The sequence below is a fragment of the Daldinia loculata genome, assembly GCF_022478755.1.
Source record: "Daldinia loculata strain CBS 113971 unplaced genomic scaffold F4817scaffold_13, whole genome shotgun sequence".
NCBI lineage: Eukaryota > Fungi > Ascomycota > Sordariomycetes > Xylariales > Hypoxylaceae > Daldinia > Daldinia loculata.
This window is the reverse complement of record NW_026054867.1, coordinates 176,910-204,259: the sequence shown is the minus strand read 5'-3', so window position 1 is coordinate 204,259 and position 27,350 is coordinate 176,910. Positions and strand designations below refer to the sequence as shown.

Genomic DNA, 27,350 nt, shown 5'->3' with positions numbered 1-27,350 from the left:
GACCTTCGAGAATACTGGGACTCGAAGAAAGAAATTAAAGAACTACATTATCACAATGTATAGGTAATTTCATGGTGCACATTTCACTAGAAATACACAGTGGGTTGATTACCTAGTGTCATTGGCATACAAGAATGAAAGTCCAAAGGATTGCCCCCGACAATAACACGTTCGGCTTAAACGAGTTTCTCAGTCTATCCTTCCAAAACCATTTGGTGTAAAAGCCCAGGGAGATGTAAGTGGTCTTCCTCTTCTCTCATATTCAGTCCCATCATTGCTCGCACAGCGGCAGAAGTCTCCTCTCGGTTATGGATATCGCCTGTCCATCCCAACCAACCCTTGCCAACCCTGCCAAATGCGATAGATGTTTGGGCCTGGATGGGGACAGGACCGAAAACACGAGACTCGCTGGTTGATCCCGGGGGCGAAGCATACCACGAGTCGGCAGGAGGGACATTTTTGAGGAAAACCCCTTTCTGAGTATATGCAGCTGCTAGACCGTCCCGCCAGAAGTTCCGAGGGCCAACGGCAGAGCTCTGAAAGACAACTGTAGTTGTCTCGTACTGGCCATATCGCCAAGGCAAGTCCCACACGTCTTTCATCCACTTGTTGAAGTCGGTAGGAGCAACGCCCGTCGAGAAGAAACCACCCAGGATAACGATTCCTCCATTTCGGGCATAGTTGACAACTTTGCTGGACAGATCTTTATACTTTGGGGTTGCAATATCAGGGTCAACGATCCAGATGGCCCGAGCTGATGGATGCTCACTTAGAAGCTTTGCCGGGGCATTGCGCTTTGAGTAGGAGGCTTGGTAAATATTGGTCTTCTCCTTGATCTTCTTAAGGCCGCCTTCTAGTTCTCCGCAGCAGAACACCAAGATTGTGGGTTTAGTGTCGGTCATGGCTGAAGACAGGTGGGTTCGGGATGTAGAGAGAACGAAGAGGTTGGTTCACAAAAGGGATTAGAGAGGGAACTTATTAAGATTTTAAAAGAATCTTAACTTGATCAAATAGTTGTTGGTGATACCTGACAACACAACAGTTGCTTGGTGCCTGTTTCCAGGCGATGGAGTGCTGCAATGTTCGACGAGGCAACCCCGAACCCGTCTATGAGGCAATGACTATATACTAGGAAGTACACAAGGCACACTTGTAAGTTACGTGTAGATATAATTGAGGAGGGTGCTGCTAGTATTGTACTGGACGTTCAACTTCTGAGATCATGAGACTTGATAGGTTATCAGGTACATGTAGTCTTTCATCAATTGACGTTACTGAAAATACCTATTAATCTTCAAATATTTACTATTCCCTATAATAAATATTGAAGACTTCCAACATTAATCCATTTATTTCGTCCGTGGTAGTTCTATACCTCTTTGAAAATGATCTTGCTGTTGCATTAGTTGAATTGTATGTAATTACGTCATACGAGAAAAGGAGGGAAAAGAGAAAAGTTGCCAGTGTTGTGATATCATTACGTAAGGATAGTCACGTGGTAACACGTGACTAATCCCCACACAAAAGGCAATTCTTTTTAGGTAGCACCCACACACACAATTGATCATCAGTACAACAACAGTCATCACGATAGCCTCATTTCAGTTACTTGTTTCGTCTCCTTTTACGTCGTCTCTCTTTGTGTTACGTTTCCTTATTTCCTTATTAGGTGTACACCACCAACCTTACCTTGTCATTCCAACACTTGCCCCGACTATGTGGAATTTTCAACTATACGTAATATGGCTTGGTAACATCTTCTCAAGCAACCTAGACGTAAATCTTAATTTAACTAATTATAGGACAAGTCTTCTTTCTCCAAGGTTGGTTAATTAATAATGCAGCATCTAGAATCTGAATTTTAATCAGTTCACTCATAATTCAGCCTGCTGATCCTAGCTTGATTTATCCATCTCTCGTATTGGTTTCCTGGGATGCTACCTTCTCGCATGTCGGCTATATATTACTGTAGTATCGATGCAAATAACTGATAAACACTCCGCATAGCTAATAATTTACGTGGAAATGATTGTAGCGTTCTAGAAATACCTACCTGTCTACCTGTATACTATATATTCTTGCCAGGGGCCGGCCTCTTTCGCAATGTCACTTAGATAATGATATAGCGGACCTATTTGGTGAATAGTCTATAACATCGTCCCTAAAGACGTAAGGCTAGCTATAAGATATTCAGGGGAATAATCATGCATTTCTTACTTCTGATCGGCCTGATTGCTCTGCAATTGGTCCTATCAGTATGTAGTGTCCACGGGGGCTCTAATGTTAAACCGTATGCAAAATACCCGAACAAATACCAATCATGTTCGATTTACTAAATATATCTTAGAGGAGGAGCAAAACTGAACGAGCTTTCAAATGCACAGCTCCGAGCATTTACAAATCTGAATCGAGCGAGGAGCGCCTGGCAGAGTAAAAACGGCACGCATGCAATCACAAGCCCATGTAAAGAAGGTTTCAAGAAACCCACCTACATACTTTCCGCCTTCCAGTTCAACAAAACGAGCATAGAAGCGGGTGATAGGAGCATGGCACACTTCATCCTACACGACATTGCGAATAACGAGACGACTTCGTGTACGACACCCTATTTACAGGAGCCGAACAAGCCGATGTGGAATAACTGTGCTGGTGACAAGGATGAGGTAACCCCGAAGACCATATTCAAGTATGCAGCTTCCGCTAGCGAGGTCGAGATTAATCAAATGTGGATATGTGAAGTCGAAAACAAGACGCATCCGTAGGTCTCATAGCATGCCCCTTAAAAGGGGTTCAACATAACGGAGAGCTAATCTACTTGGTAGTCTACCTTATTTTTCATCGGCAAAGACTGACCTTACCGGGCTTTTGGATTGCGTCGACGATCCTACACAGACAAGATGCACAGCGGCAGACGGCAAGATATCGTCATTCGATGGGAACTATGTAACCCCGGTCTGGAATTCTGACAACATGGATATAATCCCACCTTCTGAGAAGGAAGTCCTAGGCACGCCGTGGAATCCCACTCCCTGCATTGGCACGTCCTTCAGTTATCCTAACTGGGACGTGCAGAACGTTACTTGCGAGAAAGGCGACGATGGGACGACTTTGAGTTTCAGCTTGAGTAATCATGCCAATAACCAGTCGGTAGCGTGCACTGATAAAGGGGGAGAGTGGTCTACCTGCGATAGTAATTCAACGGAAGTAAGGTTCACTGAAGAGACGAGTGAGCTCTCGATCAACCAAACATGGATTTGCAACGGAGGAGAAAAGTATCCAAAAGAGTACCCCCAGCCGATCCCGGGGAAAGGTCTTAAACTAACTGCTCCAGCGTTACGTTCCGCGCTATTGGCACTGCGCCCGTCGACATCGAATCTAACAAGTCAACCTACATCAAAGGGTTACTAACCGAGCCGATCGAACTGAGCCCAAACGTCGCCCCCGAAGGTGTAAACCACCCCGGCTGCCTCGAGACCTCCGAGGCGCCTACTTGGATAGTAACTTCTTGGGTATGGAACGAGAGGTGGTGTAACGGATACAACGCCGGGGACCTAACGGCAACCTTCCACAACCCCTCGACAGGCTTCAACCTAACATGCACCGGCGACGGCGAAGAACTCAACCGCGACGGACGGTACGGCTACGAGCGCTGGTGGGGCTGCAGCCTAGCACGCTCGCCCTTTGATAACTACCGCATCATCTCCCTGATCAAGCTGAACCCCCTGACAGGCGTCTTCTCGATAGACCAGCGATGGTACTGCAACGGGCACGACGACCACCCCCCCGCCAAGTTCCGAGCAGTCGGAGACGTAAACACGAGCCTAGAGTGCTCGTGGCACAACAACACCGCGACCAACACCTCCATCAAAACCTGCCACCAAACCGAGCTCCCCCTAACCGTCCACGGCACCGTGACCGAGCGCACCGCCCTAGCCCAAACCACCTTCTTCGAGCTCCCTCCCTCGGGCTACAGCTGCACCATAGCCTCCGCGCTCTCGACGCAATGGCAGATGGGATTTTCTTCGGACTCGCTCTACGCAGCGCCTACGTTTGCGGACTCGTTGAAGACAACGGTGCGATTCGGCATCCAATTCATAGCGATTGACGGGTACCAATCCGTCGAGTACGAGGGCTTGGAGACGACCCCGTATCTACCTACGAGCGATCCTGCGCGTTGGTACGAGTGTAAGGATTATGTTGCGGGGGACCTGTCGTCGGATGCGTGGGCGCGCCAGTCCCTGGATTGCAAGTGGCAGCTTGATCTCGCGACTGGGTATATTGCGATAAATCATACGTGGTTCTGCGATGACAAGGACCCTGAGAATCCGTAAGTTTCGTCTCCCCCTCCCCCCCCATTCCTCTCGTCTCCTCCAAAGTAAAAGCTTATGTCTGATCGCTGAAAATAAATCGCAGAATTATCTTCACAGGCTCGGGGAGCAGATTCTACGACACCTCTTGCTACGTCTACCGCAGGGACGATGAGATCTCATGTAACGTAGCGGGACTGAATCCGCCGCCTATCTTGCCGACATACTTGTCGTGGAAGAGTGTTCCAGCCGCGGAGCTAAGGGCTTAGGATTGGCAGCTGAGTATCGTATCACAGTGTTATTCGTAATTAAGCACTGTATGTGTATCTTACCCCTACCTTATATACCCCTATCTACTAAGGTCGACCCGGGACGACGTAATTCATTTATAAAGTCGCTAACAACGCTTTGTGGTAGTAGTTCAGCCGATTTATATAGTACTGTTTACTCTAAAATTATCAAATGCAACGAAGCATAGCTTTCTACTCCTAACAATGAAAAACAGGGGGAGTAGAAAGCAGAATAGGCCATTACTTATCGTGTGTCCGATCCAGAGTAGAAATGGCAGTATATTTCTGCCTCTCCCATCTGGCCATGTCCGCCGTAGTGACCGTGTCATGTCATCATTCTCACTCGTTAAGAGGTCTACTCTCGTGTAAAATAAAACATCGCATGCCACCTTCGTTTCCATCGTAGCAGTTATTTTTCGCGCTTGGTATATCCTCGACTCTCTTTCTCTCTCTCATTTAGTAGTCCACCAGCACCGTAATTATAGTATAAAATGTCGCCGTGTTTACTGCATGTAATACACAAACGGCCCCGTCGTACCATTAACATAGTACTGTACTTGCGGGCTCGGAGCCGGCGGCGGCTGCGGCGCCGGGCTCACAATGTAGGCAGGTTCCGCGACGTACGCTTGCTCCGCCGTGTAGAACTGCGGGGGAGGGTTTGCCTGGTTGGCCAATGCGCCGGCCCAGAAGGGTGATTGACTGGGGTAGCCTAGGTTCATGTCAGCTTGGTTCATGTATTGGTATATAAATATCTACTAGGAGATGGGCTCGGAGAGAGAATTTTGTCTTTCTAGGAACTTACACCATGAACCTTGAGTACCAGGCTGTGGAGCAGGCACTGAAGGAGCTACCATCGGTGGGTTGACCCAGAGGTAAGGCTGTTGCTGCTGCTGCTGCTGCTGCTGCTGCTGTTGCTGGGGGTTGACATTCATATTACCAAAAGGGACGGCCTGGATAGGGGCGGGGGTAGGAGTGCTGTGCTCAAATTAGCTGGGTCTGTTTCTTGTTATGTGTAGCTGGGTTTCGCCTTCTAGGGAAGCACTCACCCGTTCAGGATAATGATAGGCGGGCCACTGAAATTCGGCATGGCAGGACTAGCGCCGGGTCCGATCGGAGGGGCGATGTTCGACACGACACGAGGAGGATTAAATGGGGGATATGCGGTAGCTGCGGGCTGCGCGGAAGCTGGAAAGGGAGGAACAAAAGGGGGGAAAGCGGCGTTTTGGTTGGGGTCTGGTGCTGCAGCTGCTGCCGGTATCACAGGAGGAGTCGGGGGCGGTCCACCAGGAGGTGGTGCAGCAGCAGCGACTTCAGGATCGGGTTCCGGTTGGGCCGGATCTGACATCAGGACTTGAGGGGGAGAAGACGGAGGAAGATTTGTAGGTTGTTGGGACGTGGTACCGTCGGGATGCTGGACGGCGGCAATGTTTGAAAATCTAACTGAGCCTGCTCTTGTCGTAGCGTTCGCGGACGCGGAAAAGTCGTTCATACTGTGAGGGGTCTCGAGACGAGAATAAAAGACTGACGCGGAGGATTCCGCAGTCACTGTATACGTTGTAGGAGTGTCGGTGGAACCTGAGGTATTAGAAGAAAATTGAACAGATATGGGCGCACATCCATGTGAATTGACCTCCGATCTAGCAGAAATCGCAAAATTTGGAGGGGCCAAAATAGACGTGTCAGCAGATGATTGATATGAGTCCTCACTGCCCACTAGCGTGCCAGACGAAGAATCGCTGGCCGGCGAACTGGGCGAACTAAGAGAGGTAGGTACAGACGCGTTGGTTTCCGTTTGATGTGATTCCCCGGCTTCCTGAGCACTGTCTTCTGGTTCTTCTGGTTCGGGGGATACAGGAGCATTGACCTCTATGTTAGGAGAAGGAGGAATGGTTATATTTTCGGCCGGTTGATTTAACTCGTTCTCGGCTGCTACAGTATCACTATGTCCCAGATTAAGAGGTGTAGAAGTAAAGTTGTCAGTAGTTAGCTCGTCGGCACCGCTGGGCTCCTGTGCAGCCGTCTCGCTTTCAGCATTATCAATTGCGCTGTTGGAGTCTTGTACAGATTCCTCATTCGCCTCTGTCGGATCCATCGTGTCGACGCAGCAGTGCGGATATAGATATCTAAATAATAAAATTGTGATAATGATCCGTGATACAGCTGAGCTAGAGATATAACGTACTATTCAATAATAGTACCCCTGGATATTCTATCTCCACACCACATTGAAAATATTTTAGACTGATTGTAAAGCTGTTACTGACTTCATTAGAGGATATAAGCAAGTGCTTGAGTGAGTAGCATACTAGGTGGATGGAATATTCAAACGATAACTTTGAGGAGTCAGGGTAACATAATGACTGAGATAAACTTCATTTGGAGGTGATTGGTTTCCTCTGATCTAAGAAGATGGGATGAAATCGACCACAATTGAACCATATAAGTTACAAACCTATAAGAAGTGAAAATTAGCAATGGCAACGGTGTAACAACTGACCGAATTAAAGTAGCTTTAAGTATCTATTGCTATCAGGGTCTGAGTAGATATAGTACCTCCTTGTCTTTGAGTTAGATAGTTTATGTAACTACTTACTAAGGTGGTAACTAAAGCAAACAAGAGAAGAATACATCTACTTACCTCACCTGTGTCCTTACATGTATTTACTTAAATATATATCTTTGATCTCATCATAATGAACGGCGTAGTTCCCACATGACATATTCAATCTAGCGTAAATATTTGAAGTGGCTCGTCACTGCGGAGAGCTTACATCGTAAGGCTATAAGTACCCAACCCATCAATGAGACGAACAATCACCCAGGGGGCTTTCTTGTGATGTAAATTGTAACGCCGAATAAACCACCAAATCAGTTTCTTGCCCCATATATATGGTATATGTGTAATCTTGTGGCCCCCCTCAATAGGAAAGCATAAGGGTCTGATGATCGTATGTCCGCGAGATAGAGAAACATCTATAAATTCACGAATATGCCACCTTCGTAGGATGGACCCTCGGCTGCACAGCGGGAGCCAGAGCCGGCTCAGGGGCATAGTAGCCCCTTAATTCCTGGGACGGGTTTGGTGGAAGTATAGCCCGAGGTCCTGGAGGCGAGTAATATCCAGCCAATTCCGGGTTATCGAGGACCGTTGTGGCACGGCCCGGCTGTGATAGAGGGGATACGACGGCAGTAGGAGCCACTGAACTTGCGATGGAAGATCTCGGGGAGAATTCGACTCCTCGTAGTCCATTATCTCCAGTCGGCCTTGGGGCGGGCCTTGGTCCGGTGCGGAATAAACCACACAGGTAGGACCTTGACTCATTCGCCATTTGACTTATTCCCAGCGCCAATTCAATTCCACCATTCAATACACAGTAGCAGCCTAAATCCTTGTTAGTCTTAGCGCCTTACTAGGGATGAGAAACTCACGGGTACAGGGTATCAATATCAATAACAGACTCAACGCGCGCAACTAAAAACACGCTAACACGAGCACGAATAACGAGCGACAAACAATAGGTATGGATGAAATTGAAATGGATTAACTAGAAGAACTTAAAAGTAAAGCAAACTCCTTTGGGAGAAAAAAAGATGTCGCAACTGTAGGCAAACACCAACCCTGAAGGCAACTCTAGCTCTTGATTGGACGGCACTTAGACCCACCCGACAAGGCCATTTCTCCTAATTGTTAGTAGCTGATATAATCGCAGCTGTTATACAACCAAAATACTAACAATTTCCCTCTCCGCATTAAACCTATACCCATCCCAGTACCCCCACACCCATGCCACCGCCCCCAATCTCGAATAGGTACCTCCTATTATATTCACATGCTTCTTCACCTTACCTCACCTCTCACCTCCAAACACCTCCCAGCAAATAACCCTTGCGCAAAGAAAAAAAAATCAAAGAGGAAATAAATAAAAGATAATAACCAATAACTACCTAACCTACCTACCTTAGTAACTAATAAAAACAATTCCATAAATTTAAACAACCTCATACATAACCCACCCATAAATAAAAATGCTCATCCGCACCCTCCCCCTCCCCACCCCCCTCACAATTCCAACCGAGCCCCTAACCCCCAGCTCCTTCGCCCCCTTCGGCGCCGTCCTAACCAACCCAGCCCCCGACCTCCGGCCCTCCGCAGCAGCCGCATCTACTTCTTCTTCTTCTTCTTCCCTCCTGCCCCAAGGCTACGGCGCCGTGTCCGCCAACCAGGGCACCGCCATCCAGTACCGGGGCTTAGCGCCGCCCCTGCGGGACTTATACGCCCATGCTCCGAGCGGCAAGGGGGCTACGCCGCGGACTACCATGTTCGTGTGCGGCGCGCGGGAGTTGGAGCCGGAAAGGGAGGATGGTGCTGGTGCTAGTGCCGGTAGCAACAGCGCGGGCATATTCACCGTGCAAATCCTCGAGCGCCACCCCTTCACCACGCAGACCTTCATACCTCTCAGCTCCTCCTCTTCCTCCTCCTCTTCCTCACCAGTCCAATACCTAGTCATCGTAGCGCCGACCCTGCCCCCCACCAGCGCAGACAACGACCTCCCCGTGCCCGAAGACAGAGACGCCACGCTCCCGGGCCGCGGCATGCCGGACCTAAGCCGCGTCCGCGCGTTCCTAGCGACGGGCTCGCAGGCCGTGACCTACGGCGCGGGGACATGGCATGCGCCGATGGCGGCGCTCGGACCCCCTGGTTCCGCGGTTGATTTCGTCGTCGTGCAGTTTGCTAACGACGAGCCGGTTGAGGATTGCCAGGAGGTGGCTCTCGAGGGGGGAGGGGAGAATGGCTCGAGGATAAGGGTTCGGGTGCTGGGGCGTAGGGGGGAGGTTTCGAAACTGTAGGAGGGGGGTAAGCGTTGGGAAGTTTAGGGGGGTTGGAAGGGGGAGGGGGGTATGGGTATGTGACGCTAAGATTAGGTACCTTTGCATGTATGGTATTACCACCCCTATTTAGTACGAAGAAGAGGGCTCCTAGATTAATTGCCAGTCTTTGTTAAGACTCCAATAGCTACTTGAAGAATCATCTACGCAAGAGGTGCCTTATTTCAGACACTATCTTACCGTACCAGTCTCGGGGGCAAGGAACCTAGACACCCCTATTCTAGAGAGACTCCTCGTCTACGAAGCATATCACATCGGAATTCAAGCACGCACTCTACACTTTTATTTCTTAGGAAATGCAAATTGATTAGGAAGCTAGGTAGCTAAAACAGTCTGATGAGTAATTAAAAGGAGGCTGCTCCTAAGGTCCAAAAAAAAAACTCCCCGTCCATCATTGCCTGTACATGCGATCGTGATCGTCCCTCTTGTCTGTTCGGCGTCGCAGTATGATTCGTGGCGTGGAGACCGTATCAAGGAAATAGAAGATAGGAAACCGATCCGTGCTCAAAGTTGCAAAATTAGTCGTAGTAGTTGTTTTTTTTTTTTTTTGTATTTTCTTATTTTCCTCCTTTTTTTCTGGTTTCTGGGTCGTTTTCTGCTCGCGTTTCTGCCTCAAGTGGATAAATCATCGCAATCTGTGTGTCCTCCGTACGTAGTCGTACATGCAAGATAGCTTCACTAGCTATCTATAATTCATTCGTTCCTTTTCCTAGGTTACTAGTTAGTTTGACTGATATTATTAAAACGGGTTTAATAGGGGGCGTAGGAACATATTGGACTTACCTTTCGTAGTCAAGAACTAGTACTCAATGCCCACCGTGGTCAGCCAGTTCTGTTCATTCATGGCTTTCCAAATATCCTGGGTGGTCAGGTTTGATCCGATCCTCTCTTCTCCATCTAAGTTGTCCGAGGTATCGGAAGCTTCAATGTGGTCGGGCATAGTGATGTCGGAATCATCATTACCAGGCTGGGAAGTTCCAGGCGCATCAGACATGAGAGTATCTTCGCCAGTACGGGCAAGACTATGATCCTTCATCCCATTGCCCACCGGCGGAGCGGGTCGGAGTCTACCAATGGCTTTTCCGGGGCGAACAAGGACGTGACTCTTTGTTCGTAACTCCAAGATGTCGACCTCTATGGTATTGGCGGTGACAAAGTGGTAAACCTGCACCGTCTTCTTCTGCCCATAACGAACGCATCTGCCTATCGCTTGTTTCATACAGGAATCGTAGTTCTCCTGTAGCTCTACCACAAAGGGGCTTATGAACATGACATGATTGGCATATTGAAAGTTCGAGCCTGCGGACGTAACATCATTGATCTGCAAGATTCGAAGCTTAGGATGTTTTACGCTGTTTCCAAACTGCTTCTTCCAGCCGTTGATCTTGCCTCTTAATTCTTCGTCACTTTCTTTGTCCGACCATTGAAGGCCACGCTCGTCGCATCGATTGTGAAGGTCGGATCTTTTCAAATTATGTAATTTGCGAAGAGGCCTCATTTGATCGTCCATTTTACTGAGAGACTTGGCTTCGGAATCAGTGAGATGGAAAAATCCAATTCCATTTTTTCTCAGTGTGTGCTTCAGTTGTTCGAGCTGGCTGTTGTATTGAAAGAATACAAGACCAAACTCACCAGCAGGAATTGCTTTAGCTGTGTTGGCCAACATCTGGAACTTGGAGCTGATTTTAGGGCACGGGGCATCCTTCTGCGTGCCAACACCGAGGTCGAGACGCCGCTGAGGGTTGTTGACCATCTTCAATGACATAGTTGCGTCTTTCAGCAAAGATGAGCAACGCTCACTATCATCTCCGCCACAATGAACTGAGTTGAGATGTTTTTTGCAAAGTAGGTGGCCACATTCGCAAACGATGTGTAGCTCTTCTCTGGGCACCATTTGTCCGCACAGATCGCAGTTCATTTCCTTCTTATCCGACATAAGATTCTTGGTAATTCGCTCTTGTCTGATGGCATAAATGACTTTCTCAAAAGTCTTGCGCAACTCAATCGACGTGTTGCTCACATCATTTCCAGTGAAGGTATACTTCCCACCTCGAATCTTGGTCATTCCACCGATTAGGGGATACCTATAAATCTTCATCGCCCCGCATTTGAGGTATCCAACATAATTGGATTCTTCAAGCTCTCCCTTCACATAAGACTTTAAGAGTGTCGTGAGATCGCTCTTCTTAGCAGAGGTCTTGAAAGAGAGACCTGCGGCACGGCATAGGCTTTCAAGGCCTGGCTTGTTCTTGGCTGCATCCACTTGTTCATTTGTGACCCTCGTCTCTAGCGACTTTATAGTCTCCTTTGGTCTCATATATTGTCCTTGGCCTTCTTCGACAAGTATGCTTAGAGCGGTTTTCACGTCGCCCCCCATCAGATCTATACCTTCGCCATTGTTGACACGACTCAGGTCCTGTAGCAGAGCAGTAGCTTCTTGTTCGTCTATGGCTTTAAGATCATCGAACTTCAAGTGGTAATAGTCAATCCACGTGTTTGAGGTCAATGTGTTGAGAGCATTAAAAAATCTCTCTTCGCTCATGCAGAAGTCAGGGTGGCTTGTCTCGACAGCCTTCACCATTTCTTCATATTGCATTCCCTTCTTGATGACGATTTCGCGTGATAGCTCACGCCAGGCATCAAGTCCACCACATTCGGCGAGATCTTTCCTCCAGATATCTCTAAGAAGCATATAGATATCAGTGGTGGCATTTCTACCATTGACGAAATTCTTCTCCTTCTCATTGTCCCAGATACGCTTGGAGAGCCAGATGGCTTTCTCGGCTGTGATTCTGAAAACTCGAAGGGCATTGAGGCGCACAGAACGTCGCTGTTCTATAAGACATGACGTGGAATATTCTCCCCTGTGCCAGTTTCCCTGAGAAGAGCGGTGAATTAATGCGCTGGTGCCGACTTGCTTCCCGTCCGCACCCCATTCGTCACCAACCAGAGGTTGCAAGAAGACACGGGATTCCCTTGGCAGCATATTCGCGTCAAAGTTATGAGCCCGCAGATCTTGCTCTAGGTCGTGATAGTGGACGAATTCGTAAGGACTCATCTCGCATACCACAACTTTTTCTTCGACCTCAATTCCACCAGAAAGATCTTGGTCGAGGGGATTAGAAGTCGCAAAATGCTCCAGGAACTTCATTCCCTGTTGGTGTCTCTCACGAATGGTCTGGTCTGACGAGAACTTGAGAAGCTGTAAATCTTCCGCATTACTTCTATCCTCCAACTCCGGGCCATGAGTGATCCGAGGCATCCCCTGTCGGCGGTGAATTGGTCGTGCAACGTGAACGTTAAAGTGCTTCGCGGTATAGCATATAGCTGCTAAGTCTCTAGTGGGTGGCGTTGCCGATAGAACCCACTTCGAATGGGCTTGCGAGTTGGCGACGAAAAGGGTTGATGGAAATCCTTCGTAGGAGAATTCGTCGTACACTACTCGAGCGAAGGTAAAAGCTTCTAACACGTGAGTGAATTTTGTTGGTTTGGACGGAATCATCTCCCAAGGTGAGTTGAATCTTTGAGATGCTTCTGGCTGCACTGGCATAGCCGAGTTTATAACCGAACTTTCATAGTTCTTTGAGAAGTCCTGATATACTTTTCTATGCGCGTTTCGGCGGCCCTCAATTTCATGATACAGGGCCATGAGCTTTCCATCACTGTAGTTTGTTGTGCATAATCTCAACAGCTTTCCGGCATAGTCCCCAGCTGCAGACGCTGCATCCTCATACCAATCTTCAAAGGCGCGAGACTGGAGAGGAACAGCGCTGGAACCCTTTCTGAAATTATCCCTAACGCAGGGTGGATTAAGAGATCCTGCCAACTTAGCAAGGTTTTCGTAATATTCAATGTTTGCAATGCATGCAACATTCACAATAACAAGCCTCGCCTTTTGAAGCTTATTAAGGGTACCCCAAGCTGCGGTGTCCTTCAGGTCGCCGAGTCCCTTAATTTTGACTATTTCCGTAGACTTGATGAGGAGAAATTTTCCCGCTTCATCAGCCCACTGATCGACTAGATGTGAAGGTACCAACACAAGACTAGCATTTAGATGCATACGGCACGGGTTCTTGGTAGTACGTAGCTGTGAAGACACTGTTTTGTCAAACTCCTCTTGGCAGTGCATGAGTGCCAACATAATAATAGTCTTTCCGTAGCCGACGTCGTCCGCAAGTATGCCTCCATTGTGACAAGCTTTGCGTTCAGCACAACCAATAAGCCGGAGCTTAAGATCGGGAACAATTTCCTCTTCGATCTCTCGTTCCGTGAATTCTGGCTCACATATCTCACGCCAAAGCGTCCAACCAAGAGATCGCGACTGGGACTTGCTCAGCTTCGTTCCGAACGATTTCATTTTTATAGACATTTTCATCTGAATGTCTGCAGGAAGCGGAAACTCTGCCAAGCTTTTTAACGACTCCCGGAAGGGCACGAAGCTGTGCTTCCCGGAGCCAGAATTCACTTGCATGTTCTCGGACAGGATAGCATTGCGCTCGACCCGGGTATACGCAGTTAATTTGGCGGTAGAGCTTTTAGTTGGTGGCAAATATGCTGCTGCTGTACGCCCAAGAGTCTTATGATTGATTAAGTATTGTACCGCGGCGACGAACTGGCCTTCGTATCCCAACTGTACGTCTTCCAACAAGGTTGGGTGAACCTTTACCCTTACTTCGAAGGGTGGGATTTGTTTCTTCGCGTGGCTTTCGAATGCCGCCATCGCATCAGAATGGTGGTGTTGAATCCATCTAGTACCGACTTTGCGTTTGGCACCAGCTTTAAAACTGACTTTGAGCCATTGGGCTCGCGGTAGCTGTCCGAAAGGAGAGTCCTGGACATCAACCCTAGTCCTCCAATCTTCAAGTGCCTTAATCCAAGAGTCGATGTCCACTATCTCAAAGTTGACCTCGAGACATCCAAGGCTTGCGAGCTTGACATTAATATGGGAAACAAAATCATGAAATTGAGGAAGCTCAAGTTTTTCAACCGTGACCCAATTTCCTGTAATCCCGCTAAGAGACTCATATTTATTGATGATGCCATATTGATCGCAATGTTTATCTTTCGTGAATAGCGCTTCAGCTAGAATCTGCTGTTCCGGGTCTTCTTCGCGAATGATGAAGCGCTTTGAATTAGGAACCTTGAAACACTCTAGGCGTTTGTGGCTTGCAATAGTGGAGGAAAGCCCGTGGTTTATAGCCTGTGAGCTCACCCAAAACCCATCCACTCGGGCATCGAGAGTTCCTTTACCTGGGTCTAGCTTCTGGAGGTCCACACAGGCCTTGAACTTAAGTAGGACCTCCCGATATTCATGAGATTCCAATAAACGACACTCTTCCGAAATGATATAACCATCTCGATCGGGTGTTCCAGTTCGGGTAGACTCCTTGAAGAAAAATAACTTCCTTCCATCAAGAACATGGAGACTGTTCTCGGGGGCGTCACAGTCGGGTTGATGGTAGTACTTCCCACAAGCTGCATATAAATCTTCCTGCAAGTCCGCCGGAAGTGCGAGAGGGTTTTCTACATTAATCGCCATGACCTGTAGAGTACCACCAGTCTTCATGATTTCCACTTGGAGCCGTTCTGATTTGAAACGCCAGAACTTCCAAGAAGCAGGCGTGGGAAGGATACTAAGGGCGTCTTCATGGATCGTGGCCTTTGCGATGGGTTGGCCCAGCCGAATATGGTCCAAACCCAACTGCTCTCGAAACTCTTCCCCATATGCACTCTACGCATCGAGGTACAAGTACCAAGTAATTCCTTTCTCCGACAACACTGCTCGAAGTTCGAATCCCTTTTGGTTGGCGTAACAGACGGTCACTACCTCTGTGACGTGGGTGCTCTGGTAGTAAAAAGTTGTATGTGCGAGATGCTTCATAATGGAAGGATAAGCTGTGATGGCTGTCCTTGGAGCAAGATTAGTCGGTACCAGGTACTCTACGGCGACTAGATCCGTAATTACGCTCGGTAAGAATTGCATGACCTCTTGCTCTACTTCTCCTAAGAGTAAGAAGTTTGAGGGCCGCTTTGTTGGGGCGAAGCTGTGTGGCGGATTTCCAGCGCACCACTTGCAGCGAATGGTAGAACATATTGTACACTCCAGGAAATCATCAGTACTATACTTCGCCGATCCATTACAAAAGCAATATCTTCGGCATCTTCCCAAAAGTTCTGTTAAAGATGACATCTGAAAAGATCGAACAGTCATTGTGCTGAAGCTTGGAAATTCTTCCAATTTGGAATCTATGACCTGCCGATCGATTTTCACCTGGGTCTTCTTCAGCGGTACAGGAAAGACGTCGTTTAGACTGCGGGAACTTTCTTGGATCGCTCTCAAGACAGCCACCATGGCGGCACCAACCACTGTCGTGCTCATCGCATTGCCAGCGAGACTCCGAAGATCTTCCTGGGTCTCAGTTGCGAATTCGAGCCGGTTGAGTGGTAGTCCTTGTAAGCCTAGCATCTCAAAGCCAGAGAGAATTCTGCACTGGTCTGTTACCCAATGTATACCGTTAGGAGTGATGCAACCAGTTATTCCAAACGGAGTGTTGATATGGGTTCGGTCTACGTTCTGGCTGAGATCATGGATACGGTTCTTGAACCTCGAGTCATAACCTTTTTTCAACGCTCGCAAGTGATTGATGTCGATGCAGTCTAGAACACGTTTCGGTTGTGTGAGAGTCACAAGTCGATCCATACGATCATAAAGCTGCCCTGGTTGGGACAGACTCCAATTTGTGAGTGGATGAGATTCGCCGAGTCCTTCTTTTTCGCGAACCAGTAGATGACGAGCCTTGCTGCGTTCCCAGTCGGCAGGCTTCGAGACTGGAGCTAATGCCTTCTCCGAATCATCTTGGCGGGCTCGTTCGGTCAACGGGTGAGCCGAAGGAAGTAACCACGAATTTATAGGGGTAGATGCGCGTCTCACAAGATCTCTTGTCATCAAACTAGACCATCGGTCGATAATGTCGTCTGCGATCTTGCCCTCAAAAACGCCCCTATCAACAGCAACAAGATAGCCGCGGTTACGAGTTTGAGGGATATAGAAGTTTTTGGTGTCTGCCTTAACGAAGGCGGCTTTATATCCGACAAAAGGGAACCATATGTCTGCGGTGTTCTTCCAGGGAGCTCCCATGACATTCTCTAGGATAACAACCTTAGGTCGTCGATCCTTAACATACTTCAGCATCGAAAAGAATGTCTGACCCGAAGTACCCATGTTGTTTATGTTCATGAGAAGGCGGTTGAATCCATCATTGACCACTTCAAAATGCGATTCGTCGTAGCCATTTCCTTCACCATTTTTCTCGATGTAATCCATTAACTTCTTCCCAGTCGTAATGACATCTTCGGAATAGTCCTTACGCTTCTGTGAGTTGAGCGTGGAAAAGTCCAGACAAGAACAACCGGCAACAAGAAGATCGATGTCCCCGGGGATCTTTTCCATTGCACCCATTGCAGTAGGCCTAGGTATACTATTAGCTATGTGGATAACCGCTTATGAGGGACAAATAGACTTACGCTTTGAGGTCTTTAGGTTCGATGAAATCTCGAACATCTTTGAATATGATAGCTCCTTCTGTGTTGCGCGCTATATATGCCTGTTTGACCGGGTCGATTTCAGCGCTGAAGATATGAGAAAACTTCAAGAACTGTCTTCCGAGTTGCATTCGATCAAATGATTCTTCAAGCATCTTTAACGCAAATATCGGAGCGTCCGTGCCAGAACACATGGTTGCGACCCGAAGATGAATTCGGCTATTATCATTGAGCAAGTCATGCGATCGGCGTGCAATGTCTTGAAAAGCAGCGTAGACATTCGAAACTGGAGGTAAGCTTTGATCCAACCCATTACTGGGATCGGAACCAGTATCCTCGTCATCCTCATAATATTCGTCATTTTCAGAATCCTCAAAATCGTCAGGATCCTCAGGATCATCAGATTTTTTTGAGGCTTGTGTCTGCCGCTTTGCTCGGCCACCATTGTTGTTAGTGTTGGGCTCCTTGGGGCCAACTTTCTGCCGCTTTGCTCGGCCGCCATTTTGGTCTTGGTTAGGATTTACTCCTTCAGGAGGGCCTTCATTGGCGCGTTTTTTCGCCCGGGAGCTGCTGGCAGCCACTTTGCGTGGCGCGCCAGAGCGTTTCGGCGGCATAGCCACGGGTGTAAATCAACGTTGATGAAGGCGCGATACTTATAAGCGTAGTAAAGGATAAGGGAGATGTGCTAGTGTTCTGTTCGAACGCGGTAAGAGGGAAAGTTCGCCTAGGGCAAAGGTTTTTGAGAAGGCAACGCGTGGAGAGGGATAGAGAGGTGATGATAGTCTAGAATTTGCAAAGCACGATTCGCAATTTGAGAAGAGGTTTGATGGAACCAATGTGCTGTTGCAAATCTGAAATTAGATGTGCAAGTATGAGAAAAGTGGAAGTGGAAGAGGAGAGGTTTTGGAGGATTGGTGATGGTGGTAAGATAGATGTATTTGTTTTGGAAATAAACAGCAACAGTGGCTGAAATTTAAGGGCAGAACTAGGGCAAGCAGGAAAGAATGTTGCACACCTGACTAGAAACCCTAGGTCTCTAGGGTTACAGCTTTGCGTACTTAACCTACTCCACAATCCTAGGGCCTGGCTGCGCGGTCCTAGCTTTGCACCTTAGTCTGGCAGGAAGCCGGGGGGTAACAGCAGACAGTCGGAGGGGCGCCAGAGGGATGCCGGGGGGACGCCGGGGGGGCGCCGGGGGGATGCCGGGGAGCGCCGAGGGGACGCCGGCAAGGAAGGGGGTGCAGTCGGCGAGCAGCTAGGGAGTGGAGGAGATGAGCATCACTATACACCACCAGACACGGAGTAGCACCAGGGGTAGTACCGAGCGTATGAATAAGGTCACTTGTGGCCTCATAGGGAATATGGGGGATAGCACAACAGTAAACTAAGAGGCCGAGGCTGGCTGAGAAACAGGGGAGGAATTAGAGGATCATCACAGGCTATAGGGTTAACGGTTATGATAGATTATCAAACAGGGACGAGCCCAATACTCGACAGAGACTATGCCAGACTGCAATTGACCAGAGCCTACTCGCGTGAGTAGTAGGACTAGACGTTCATTAGTATCTAACAAGCTCTTAAGGACGCAAGAGACAGCATTTTCTAGGAGAGGACCAATCGTACGACAAGACCCTTTAAGGCGAGAGCTATGGTTAGTATTCAACTATACAGCGTATTAGAGTGGTAAACGAAAGACGGCGTCTGTTAGAACATCATGAGAAGATATCTAAGCGTCTGGAAGGTCTCGAGACTTATCATCGAGCTCACGGAAAAGCCATATATTTCATAGGATTTCTGAGAACATCAAGATGGTAGATAGTAGTCGAGTATCTATCGAAAAGACACTGACACCGGCCATTCACATATTTCCCAGTGGTTCGCTTTGGGCTGTAGCTGTCTCAAGACTAGAGTCCGAGAGATCGCAAAACTAAGGAGACTAAGTCTGTCGATCCGTAGGCTTCGTGAAATATATGGCCCATTGAGAATAATAGCTGAACAGTAAGTTACTACTTTCGAGCCTTTTTCTTTGACAGGGCCGTGCAAAAGGCTAACTGGAGACGTGCAGAATCCCTGTACACTGAACATGGATGGCCTCGTGGCCATCGTCAAAGTACGTTTCATTAACGGAATTCATACAATGAGATTACACGATTTTTCCCTCGGATGTAGTAATATTACCAGATCCCCAGCCGGGCTTTGTCGGTGCAGGCAGAGTGCCGTACCAGCTTTCCGGGTGGCCTGAAATAGGAGGTTAAGCAGAATGAAGGGAGGAGATGCAGTTAAAGAAAGATCGAAGCAATGCTAGAGAGTAGATTAACTAAACAAGATATACTCGCTGACTGTATTAAATAGCATGCAAGCCATGGATATCTGTCCATTCGATATAGGCTAGGTCCATGAAGCTATTAAGGGAATATGGTAATTTGGATATTTCATGAAAATGCAGGGAGTATGGAGATGCTTACGTACTTTAGTTATTTAGTTGTAACAAGCAGTATTAGTTAAGAGTAACATATACCAGTCCATTGTCGACTGTGAACATAAGGAGGTGGTATGTAGGCAGTGCAATGGTAGCAACCAGCCGAGAAGGAGATATTATGAATGGGGGTAAGAAATCAATAGCTGTAGATAAATATGGAAGAGGTTAAGATTATGTACCAAAGACTGCTTTGCTATCTTATAAAACCCTAAAGATATACGAAAGGAGAATAGCTGGCTAGTAAAAGATTGAATGAAAGCAGCTCGCACTTATAAATAAAGGTCATTCTGAATAATGTTCAAATTTCCCAGAGACATAAGGCGAGACGATTCTATAAAGGCTAGCATCGCATAGATGCTCGGAAACTTGCCGAATAGCGGCAGCATATGAACCAGAAATGAGATATCTTCATTTGGGAGATAAATCAGACTCGAAACCCACTACGATGATATTAGTTTCTATATAATAAATATTAGTGCCAGTGCTCTTAACGTTGATCAAAACACACCTTGATTATGTTGCAAACGCGACCTCAAAGTTATGGAAGTTTACGCCATTGAGATAGGCCAGCAGGCAATTTAATCGGGAAGTGAGGTATGTACAAACTAATTGAGTGAGCAATTGATGGTATTTATCGCACATTCATATCCATATTCGTTTAGGAATATTACAATTAGTGAATTTCGAGAGGAAAATGAGGGAAAGAAGCTCAAGAGCTCAAGTGAAGTTAGGATATGCTTTGTAGCACGTGATTGGTTAGTAAGCATAATTGTTCATGCCAGCAAAGATATTAAGGACTGAAGTCTTGGCTTATTAATATTCCCCTTTCTCTAGGAGGAAGAGCAGCTCAAACAGAAGGAGCAATAGTAACACAATATATCTATGTATAATTCTAAATTGGGGTAAGTTTCTCATAAGAGTACTATAAATTATATTATCCTTCATTTATAAATCAGAAGGGTGACTTGTACAGTGCCTTCTCAGCCGCACGCTACTCTACTTCTAACATCCGATTATCGGATACTCGACGTTATATTCTCTGGAGAATACTTCATTCTATACTCGCGAAAGGAAACATACCTCTAATATCAACCAGAATTCCAGATGGGGTCGGCTCTTCAGTCTACCGATATCGAGAACAAGCTGGTAGACTTGTCCGGGGTAGTTCTGAAGCCAGGAGAGAATCCTTACAATGCCCTAATAGAAACCTGCGATGATGAACCAGTTGAGTGAGCCCTCTCGTTACTACATTTATCCTTACCCAGTCTTACTTAGGAGGATACATGTCTACGTATCTGAACATAAGCAGCTTTCTTTAACTTAGTAAGAGAAGTTCTTACCTGATGAATCGGAATACGTTCGCGTAGAGAATAGTAGCCACGTAAATATTTTGCGGTGGGAGCTGATAGCAAGTCCAGGCGAAAATCCAGAAGCTATATGCCGCCCACCGCGTAAAGCGTAACGCGCAGCAGAGAGCCAAGTTTCTCGCCTCTGACTACACGGGGCTGATCATAGATCAGTATCTGCTGCGATTGGAAAATCCCCAGATAGAGCCTGGCTTTGGTGAGTACAAGAATAACCCCAGCGAAACAGGGTATCTTCATCCCTCGAGTTTGGTATGATTCTTTTACCCAGTCAACGAATGCTAACAAGTGGACAGTATGTCATGACTCTTCCTTTTCACGCCAACGTATTCGGCTTAATGTTCTCTCCAAGCCGGAGTGACTCCAAAATGGCCTAGGATATTGGTTCCTCGCTCGGATTATTAACAGATAGTAGAAAGACCCAAGATATTGCATGACCTTCTGGGGTCGACCTCCAATCCACGCACTAGAACTCGCAGAAGCAATTCAGAATAGGCTCAAAGCTGTTGCGCCAGGTAATTCAAATTTCTCCCTTAGTCGATTAATTAACAAGATTAAGCAATAACAAAAAGAGCAACGTCTCCAACATATCAAACTACCTATTCCCTCTCATTATTTCCCATGCAAATCCCAAATATCACACTAACAACCCCCCAGCAATCTGGCTCATGCCCCTCCACCGCATGCACATCACCACGCTAGAAGTAGCTTTCTCCCGCACACCCGCCGAGATCGAAGCGCTCAAGGAGACGCTGAAACCCGCCATCCCGCACATAGCGAGCTACACGCACCGCCACCGGTCGCGGCTCGTCAAGCCCATGATATCATACGACTTATCCGCATTCGCGCTATCGTTCCTCCCAGCTGCCAGCGAGCCACCACTCTCGCCCGCCCCGACGGCGCCCGACAGCGTCGAGGTGCTGCGAAAAGGCGACTCGTACACGTACCACCACCTACGACGAGACGTGTGGGAGCAGGCCAAGGATGCCGGTGTGACGGTTAGCTCGCGGTATGTTGTGCCCAGCGCGCATATCACGCTTGGTCGGTATCTCACGGATGCGGACCATGCGACGTCTGAGCAGAGGCAGAAGTGGGTTGATACAATTGACGAGATCAATGCGTGGTTGGAGGCGGAGGTGTGGGATAACGCCGATTCGAAGCTGATTGGGGAATGGATTATCGGTCAGGAGAAGGGCTTGGACGTGCGGGTCGGGACGCTGTGGTATGGTGGCGGTCGGACAGTTCAGATGGGTGAGGGGTTCTAAGTATTCAGTTAGGCATTAGATTAGGAAGATCCCGCTCATCATGTTTAGGTAGTCTTTAGAATCAATATGGCGGATTAATCTCGAAAGATCCCTCTATGGACTTCATAAATACCAAATTCATCTATGCAGGGTCCAGAAGCACCTAGTAGAATTTAAAGACCAGAAATTATATCACTTAGGTCTATAGGAGAAACAGCAAAGGACGCTGTTCATATTCGCCATATATACAAGGGATAAAGTAACCATAATTATGCTATACCAGCGGTAAATCCTAGGTGACAGGACAGTAAAAGTAGGTTGGTATATCACAAGGAAAGCAGATGGGCAGAATGAGATGGCAGTCGTAATTGTAGACGATACAGCCAAGATGAAGGACTGGATACATGCCCTAGAGAATAATCAAGTCAAAATTGAACAGGAACACTCGGGTCACAGAATGCGATCGATTAACGATTCTAAGCTCAGATACCGGGTATTCCCACGCGTGATGGCATCAAATATCGTAATCGTAGAGAAGGCATCAAGCCAGCATCCCTACTGTCAAGAGCAACAAGTCCATTGACCTCTCGCTGCCTCTCCACTCCTGGCATTTTGTCACATACGGCATAATGAAGTTCAGAAGAGCAGATTCGGTTCTATTCTGACCTATGTGCTGCTCCCATTCCGAGTATCAAAGACTCCCGTCGCCAGTGAATGCCCGGCCGTAATGAACCACCCTATTGCCATGAATGAAGAACGTGCACAATGACTCGAGTAGGAAACGCGTTTAGAACACCAGGGCGGCACCCTTTGTCTTCTTGTCACCACTAGAAGCTTGTTAGTATAGTTGTGCCGGGAGAGATACTCAGTTGAAACGTACCCAAGTTCGAAGTGCTTGCATCGCTTCAGTGCCAGTTGTAGCTTAGTCTTGCAGGCAACGCACTCCAATCTTAGCACGACCTTCTTCGTTGTCTTAGCCTTCTTGTGGAACACAGGCTTGGTCTGACCACCGTAACCGGACTGCTTTCGGTCGTAACGTCTCTTTCCTTGCGCGAACAGAGAGGCCTAGGTGTACGTTAGAAACCAGTCGAGAAAGCTATCGTTCATGACGTCGCGACCCAGAAGAGACAACGCCATGAAATCGAAGATAGACATACCTTGCCAGCCTTGTACTGAGTGACCTTGTGTTGGGTGTGCTTGCGGCAATCCTTGCCCTTGCAGTAGGTCTTACGGGTCTTGGGGATGTTGACCTAGATGAAGTTTCCCGTCAGCCCACTATCGCACACAAAATGTAGCTATTCTCGATCCGAAATATATCATCGGCCGCAAGGTATTAAAGCATCGTCGCCCTCCATGATCGTTCGCGCTAGAAATACCGGGTCGATAGAAAATCAAGGCGCTGATAGTCGGTCTACTCGTCTCGTGCCGTGTCCTCTCTACCAAATTGGCCTTGAGAATTTCCTTCCTCACAAATGTCGCCTAACGGTTCGGACCAGCGGGAGGGCGACTTAACGATGCAATACCTGCGTATCAAGAATTAAATGAAATATTCAATTCACGTACCATTTTGACGGCGGTTATGGGGGTTGCGCTGTCGAAAGTTGTCGGTGGTTGAATGTTGCGGAATGTTTCGTAGAGCTCCAGTTAGTCAAATCGATTTTTGCGCTGAATTGAGATGTGTGCGTGATTGGGGTAAACTACGGCTAAATTCTATGAGGGGGGTTAAAAGCCTTAAGGTTGCTAATATCCTTAGGTAAGCTAGGTACGTACCCATCATTTCTCGCCTAAGGCTCCAGCCACACTTTCTCGGCTAAGATTGTGGCTTAGGTATCTAGTCATTGAACTAGCCACATCACTGTCCAAATTCAAAACCTATGTCCGGTACGTACCACTGATGTGAAGATTCCAAAAGCAACCTTCAGCACCGATTAATTAAACAAGCCGGGTAACCTTCAACATTCGAGGAACAAAATGTTTTTGCAGTTGCTCAAGTTAGCAATAATAGCCTATATGCCTAACACGTACATAGATATCGATATGGGCAATATACCCGAATAGTTCCTCTCCGAGGGAGATCACCGCTTGTCCCTCGATACTACAACATCAGACTTCCACTCCAAATCTACTGGACCGGGTAGAGTAACTCTGGTGCCTTTCCCGAAATCTGTGGCTCAGTGGCTGTCTCCACAAGCTTTATGCAGTCGGACCAAAGATGAAGTTTGCTTAAAAGACATCAATTTGTCATAAGTCCTCATCTAAGACGTAGCACATGTCAAACAGCCATCAAGCCGTAATGCAAGCCGTAATGACTCCATTCGGAGCGACTATCGCAGCGGCAGTCGGAGCTCACGAACCTCGTCTATGCACTTGTATGCCGATCCCGCGTCGGATAAGTTAATGCTACGCCGGGAATAAGCACCGATTTGTAGTTGCAATAATAGATCAGCGTCGATATCGTGCAGGGATATTCTCAAGATTTCTTATCGCACAATTCTCAGCAAACTAGCTTGCTAGCGCCGTCATTGGTTTCCATCGGGAGTCCACGGCATCATTACGGGGCTACCCATCAGCAATGTTCGGATCGGGCTCTCACCGCTATAGAAGCCGCTGACTTCTCGAAGGCGAAGAAGGAAAAAATCTCGCCAGCACATGCTTACTCCCCTATTTCGATATTTCGAAGGTCGAAGACGGCTGTTGGCATATCTACGGGGTCCTTGGCAAAAGCTTCGAATTTTTAAATTGACAAGCCTGCAGACAACTCCCGATAATGCACCAATAGGGGAACCCGTTCGGCATTGCGGCCGGTTTAGTATCCACCTCCAACCGTCATTTAGCCTCGTATTGCTATGCCCTAACGAGACAAGTTCGGTCCAAGTTCCCACCGATACTCGGCATGGCAGCTGTGTGGTTCCCGGACAGAGAGGGCCAATGTCAGGAAAGGGAAAAGATATTAGGAATCCAACAGGTTATGCCACTATTGTCCTCCAGGCCATTGGCCCGTCTTCGTGTAAATAGGAGGTGCTTCCCCCTTACCAGCTTCGAATGGAGTCATTCATATACTCTCCGTGTCCGCTATTCTTCATGGCTCGACGAGTCTTGCTTAATTTTCAGACAAGAAAATCTGTAATAGACGAATGTACCTTCACTGAGTCAACCTGTTATTACTCGTTGGTTGTGAAGCCCACGACTCTTTCTAATATTAGTCTTTTTGCCTACGATGACACGCATAGTATCGAACGTATATAAATAAATTCAAAAACGAAACTCCTCCTAATGTTCGAATCCAATGACTCCAGTTCTAAGACCATTGGCCATAGTGGCCAGGTCCCGGACACTCCCTCCCGCCCACCATCCAGTAGCTCCTCGACCCGCTCCGATGGCACAATAGAGTCCATCCGGCCGGCGGCCCACCCTAATGCCGATGACGGGGTGCTCGACCGGTGTTCGACGCACCATTCTCTCGGCCCGGACATGCCTATTGAGCCAATAAACTCGGTGGTCGAAGTCCCTGATGAGGTATACGACCGGCTGCCACCTCACCGGAAGCTAGTCATCGTGTTCCTCTTATCGTTCTGCTCATTCCTAGCACCTATATCTAGTACGTCGGTGTTAGCAGCTACGCCCGAAGTAGCGGCCGAGTATGGCACGACGGGACCCATTATCAACATGATCAACGCCCTATACATGCTGTTCATGGGCTTGTCGCCTATTTTCTGGGGACCGCTAAGCCAGGTTTATGGCAGGAAAATAGTAAGGACTTCTCATTAATATTATAACTAAAAGCATGGGGGAATAGATAGATATAGTAGTAATCTATAATAACTAACATTGTTTCTATTATAGATCACTGTCATAACGGCTATAGGATTCCTCGGGTGTAGCATTGGTACGGCATTGGCGCCGAATCTAGGAGCTTTCTTCGTGTTCCGTCTCCTGACGGCATTTGAAGGCACTTCCTTCATCTTGGTCGGCGCATCTGTCATTGGGTTAGCACTACCCCTTTATCCTTAAACTACACAATGGTCCATGGACTAGATCACTTACTGAATACACAGTGACATGTATCGCCCGACAGAACGTGCAACGGCTCTAGGCTGGTTCCTTACAGGGACACTAGTAGGGCCCGCCCTGGGACCCTTCATAGGCGGCATCATCGTCACATACACGTCGTGGCGCGTGATATTCTGGCTCCAAACAGGGTTGGCGGGCATCGCAGCCGTCGGATCGTACTTCCTACTTCCCGAGACTATCTACCACAAGAAGATCGACGACCTAGTAGGCTACAGCGGCTCGGCGAAGGTCAAGGTCTTGCTTACTATGATCAATCCGTGGCGAGTTATACGACTATGGGAGTATCCGAATCTATTTCTCACCGGCATAGCTAGTGCCTCTCTGGTCTGGAATATGTATTCCCTACTTACGCCCATCCGGTACGTATTGAACCCAAGATACAACCTTACGACACCGATGCAGGGCGGCCTGTTCTATCTCGCGCCCGGCTGCGGCTATCTCCTCGGCACGTTCATCGGAGGGCGGTACGCGGACTACGTCGTGAAGAAGTACATTAAGAAACGGGGCATGCGCATTCCAGAAGACCGCATGTATTCGGCTTTACCATTCATGGGTATCGTTATCCCTGGTTGCGTCCTGATCTACGGCTGGAGCGTGGAGAAAGACGTCGGTGGAATCCCCTTGACGGTGGTAGTGTTATTCTTGCAAGGCGTGGCACAACTTTTTTGTTTTCCCAGTTTAAACACCTATTGCTTAGACGTGATGCCAGGACGTGGAGCAGAGGTAACAGCGGGCAACTACGCGATTCGCTACCTATTTGGCTGTGCCGGTATGGCAGTGGTTCTCCCAGCTATCGAAGGCATTGGAGTTGGCTGGTTCTCGACCATCAGCGCGTTGTTCGTCTTCACGGGCACCGTCTGCGTGTACGTGTCTATCAAATGGGGCAACGACTGGAGGCTGAGTGTAGACGCCAGGAGGAGGAGAAGGGCTAGAGGGAAGATACCAGATGAGAATAATGGTGATATGCGGGAAAAGGCCGGAAAGATGATGGGTGGCCCGGCTACTGGTACCCGTCAAAACCCGCTGACGACGCGCGGGGTGGAGCAGCACAAAGAAGAGGTATAATGCAAAGGTGTGCTCTTCTCAAGCAACGAAGTTACGAAAATAGAGTTTACCAAGTAAGTTCTTTACCTGGCTTCCAATCTAGGTAGGTAGGTTAAAGTAAT

The 27,350-nt window shown here is 47.9% G+C and overlaps 9 protein-coding genes across 9 annotated transcripts; 4 read left to right on the top strand and 5 right to left on the bottom strand.

Annotated features, from left to right (window-relative positions):
- Positions 1 to 86: 86 nt before the first annotated feature.
- F4817DRAFT_331898 (uncharacterized protein) lies at positions 87 to 1,412 on the bottom strand. The gene has a single exon (XM_049302577.1). The coding sequence runs from the start codon at positions 900 to 902 to the stop codon at positions 195 to 197; it is 708 nt and encodes a 235-aa protein (XP_049160860.1). The 5' UTR covers positions 903 to 1,412; the 3' UTR covers positions 87 to 194.
- Positions 1,413 to 2,020: 608 nt separating this feature from the next.
- Positions 2,021 to 4,607, top strand: F4817DRAFT_42487 (uncharacterized protein). Its single transcript, XM_049307451.1, has 5 exons — positions 2,021 to 2,290; positions 2,348 to 2,758; positions 2,823 to 3,284; positions 3,332 to 4,327; positions 4,414 to 4,607. Exons 1-5 carry the CDS (start codon positions 2,205 to 2,207, stop codon positions 4,574 to 4,576), a joined length of 2,118 nt encoding a protein of 705 aa, XP_049160859.1. The 5' UTR covers positions 2,021 to 2,204; the 3' UTR covers positions 4,577 to 4,607.
- A 426-nt stretch (positions 4,608 to 5,033) lies between these two features.
- On the bottom strand, positions 5,034 to 7,063 carry F4817DRAFT_42533 (uncharacterized protein). The gene is made up of 4 exons (XM_049307452.1): positions 6,904 to 7,063; positions 5,644 to 6,856; positions 5,400 to 5,572; positions 5,034 to 5,306 (listed from the first exon to the last, which is right to left on the bottom strand). The coding sequence occupies exons 2-4, from the start codon at positions 6,687 to 6,689 to the stop codon at positions 5,101 to 5,103; spliced, it is 1,425 nt and encodes a 474-aa protein (XP_049160858.1). The 5' UTR covers positions 6,690 to 6,856; positions 6,904 to 7,063; the 3' UTR covers positions 5,034 to 5,100.
- On the bottom strand, positions 7,029 to 8,227 carry F4817DRAFT_331886 (uncharacterized protein). The gene is made up of 2 exons (XM_049302576.1): positions 8,027 to 8,227; positions 7,029 to 7,979 (listed from the first exon to the last, which is right to left on the bottom strand). Exon 2 carries the CDS (start codon positions 7,924 to 7,926, stop codon positions 7,579 to 7,581), a length of 348 nt encoding a protein of 115 aa, XP_049160857.1. The 5' UTR covers positions 7,927 to 7,979; positions 8,027 to 8,227; the 3' UTR covers positions 7,029 to 7,578.
- Positions 8,228 to 8,438: 211 nt separating this feature from the next.
- F4817DRAFT_42428 (ureidoglycolate hydrolase) lies at positions 8,439 to 9,768 on the top strand. Its single transcript, XM_049307450.1, has one exon. The coding sequence runs from the start codon at positions 8,624 to 8,626 to the stop codon at positions 9,443 to 9,445; it is 822 nt and encodes a 273-aa protein (XP_049160856.1). The 5' UTR covers positions 8,439 to 8,623; the 3' UTR covers positions 9,446 to 9,768.
- Positions 9,769 to 10,283: 515 nt separating this feature from the next.
- Positions 10,284 to 17,640, bottom strand: F4817DRAFT_314059 (uncharacterized protein; the record flags this gene model as incomplete). Its single annotated transcript, XM_049300345.1, has 3 exons — positions 10,284 to 15,215; positions 15,303 to 16,953; positions 17,009 to 17,640. The coding sequence occupies 3 exons, from the start codon at positions 17,638 to 17,640 to the stop codon at positions 10,284 to 10,286; spliced, it is 7,215 nt and encodes a 2,404-aa protein (XP_049160855.1).
- Positions 17,641 to 20,336: 2,696 nt separating this feature from the next.
- Positions 20,337 to 22,306, top strand: F4817DRAFT_42287 (RNA ligase/cyclic nucleotide phosphodiesterase). Its single transcript, XM_049307448.1, has 5 exons — positions 20,337 to 20,407; positions 20,602 to 20,729; positions 20,924 to 21,068; positions 21,289 to 21,384; positions 21,527 to 22,306. Exons 2-5 carry the CDS (start codon positions 20,610 to 20,612, stop codon positions 22,132 to 22,134), a joined length of 969 nt encoding a protein of 322 aa, XP_049160854.1. The 5' UTR covers positions 20,337 to 20,407; positions 20,602 to 20,609; the 3' UTR covers positions 22,135 to 22,306.
- A 492-nt stretch (positions 22,307 to 22,798) lies between these two features.
- F4817DRAFT_42293 (zinc-binding ribosomal protein) lies at positions 22,799 to 23,778 on the bottom strand. The gene is made up of 4 exons (XM_049307449.1): positions 23,677 to 23,778; positions 23,271 to 23,348; positions 22,994 to 23,178; positions 22,799 to 22,940 (listed from the first exon to the last, which is right to left on the bottom strand). The coding sequence occupies exons 1-4, from the start codon at positions 23,677 to 23,679 to the stop codon at positions 22,901 to 22,903; spliced, it is 306 nt and encodes a 101-aa protein (XP_049160853.1). The 5' UTR covers positions 23,680 to 23,778; the 3' UTR covers positions 22,799 to 22,900.
- A 1,608-nt stretch (positions 23,779 to 25,386) lies between these two features.
- F4817DRAFT_314056 (MFS general substrate transporter) lies at positions 25,387 to 27,249 on the top strand (the record flags this gene model as incomplete). Its single annotated transcript, XM_049300344.1, has 3 exons — positions 25,387 to 25,863; positions 25,957 to 26,099; positions 26,169 to 27,249. The coding sequence occupies 3 exons, from the start codon at positions 25,387 to 25,389 to the stop codon at positions 27,247 to 27,249; spliced, it is 1,701 nt and encodes a 566-aa protein (XP_049160852.1).
- Between the last annotated feature and the right edge of the window lie 101 nt (positions 27,250 to 27,350).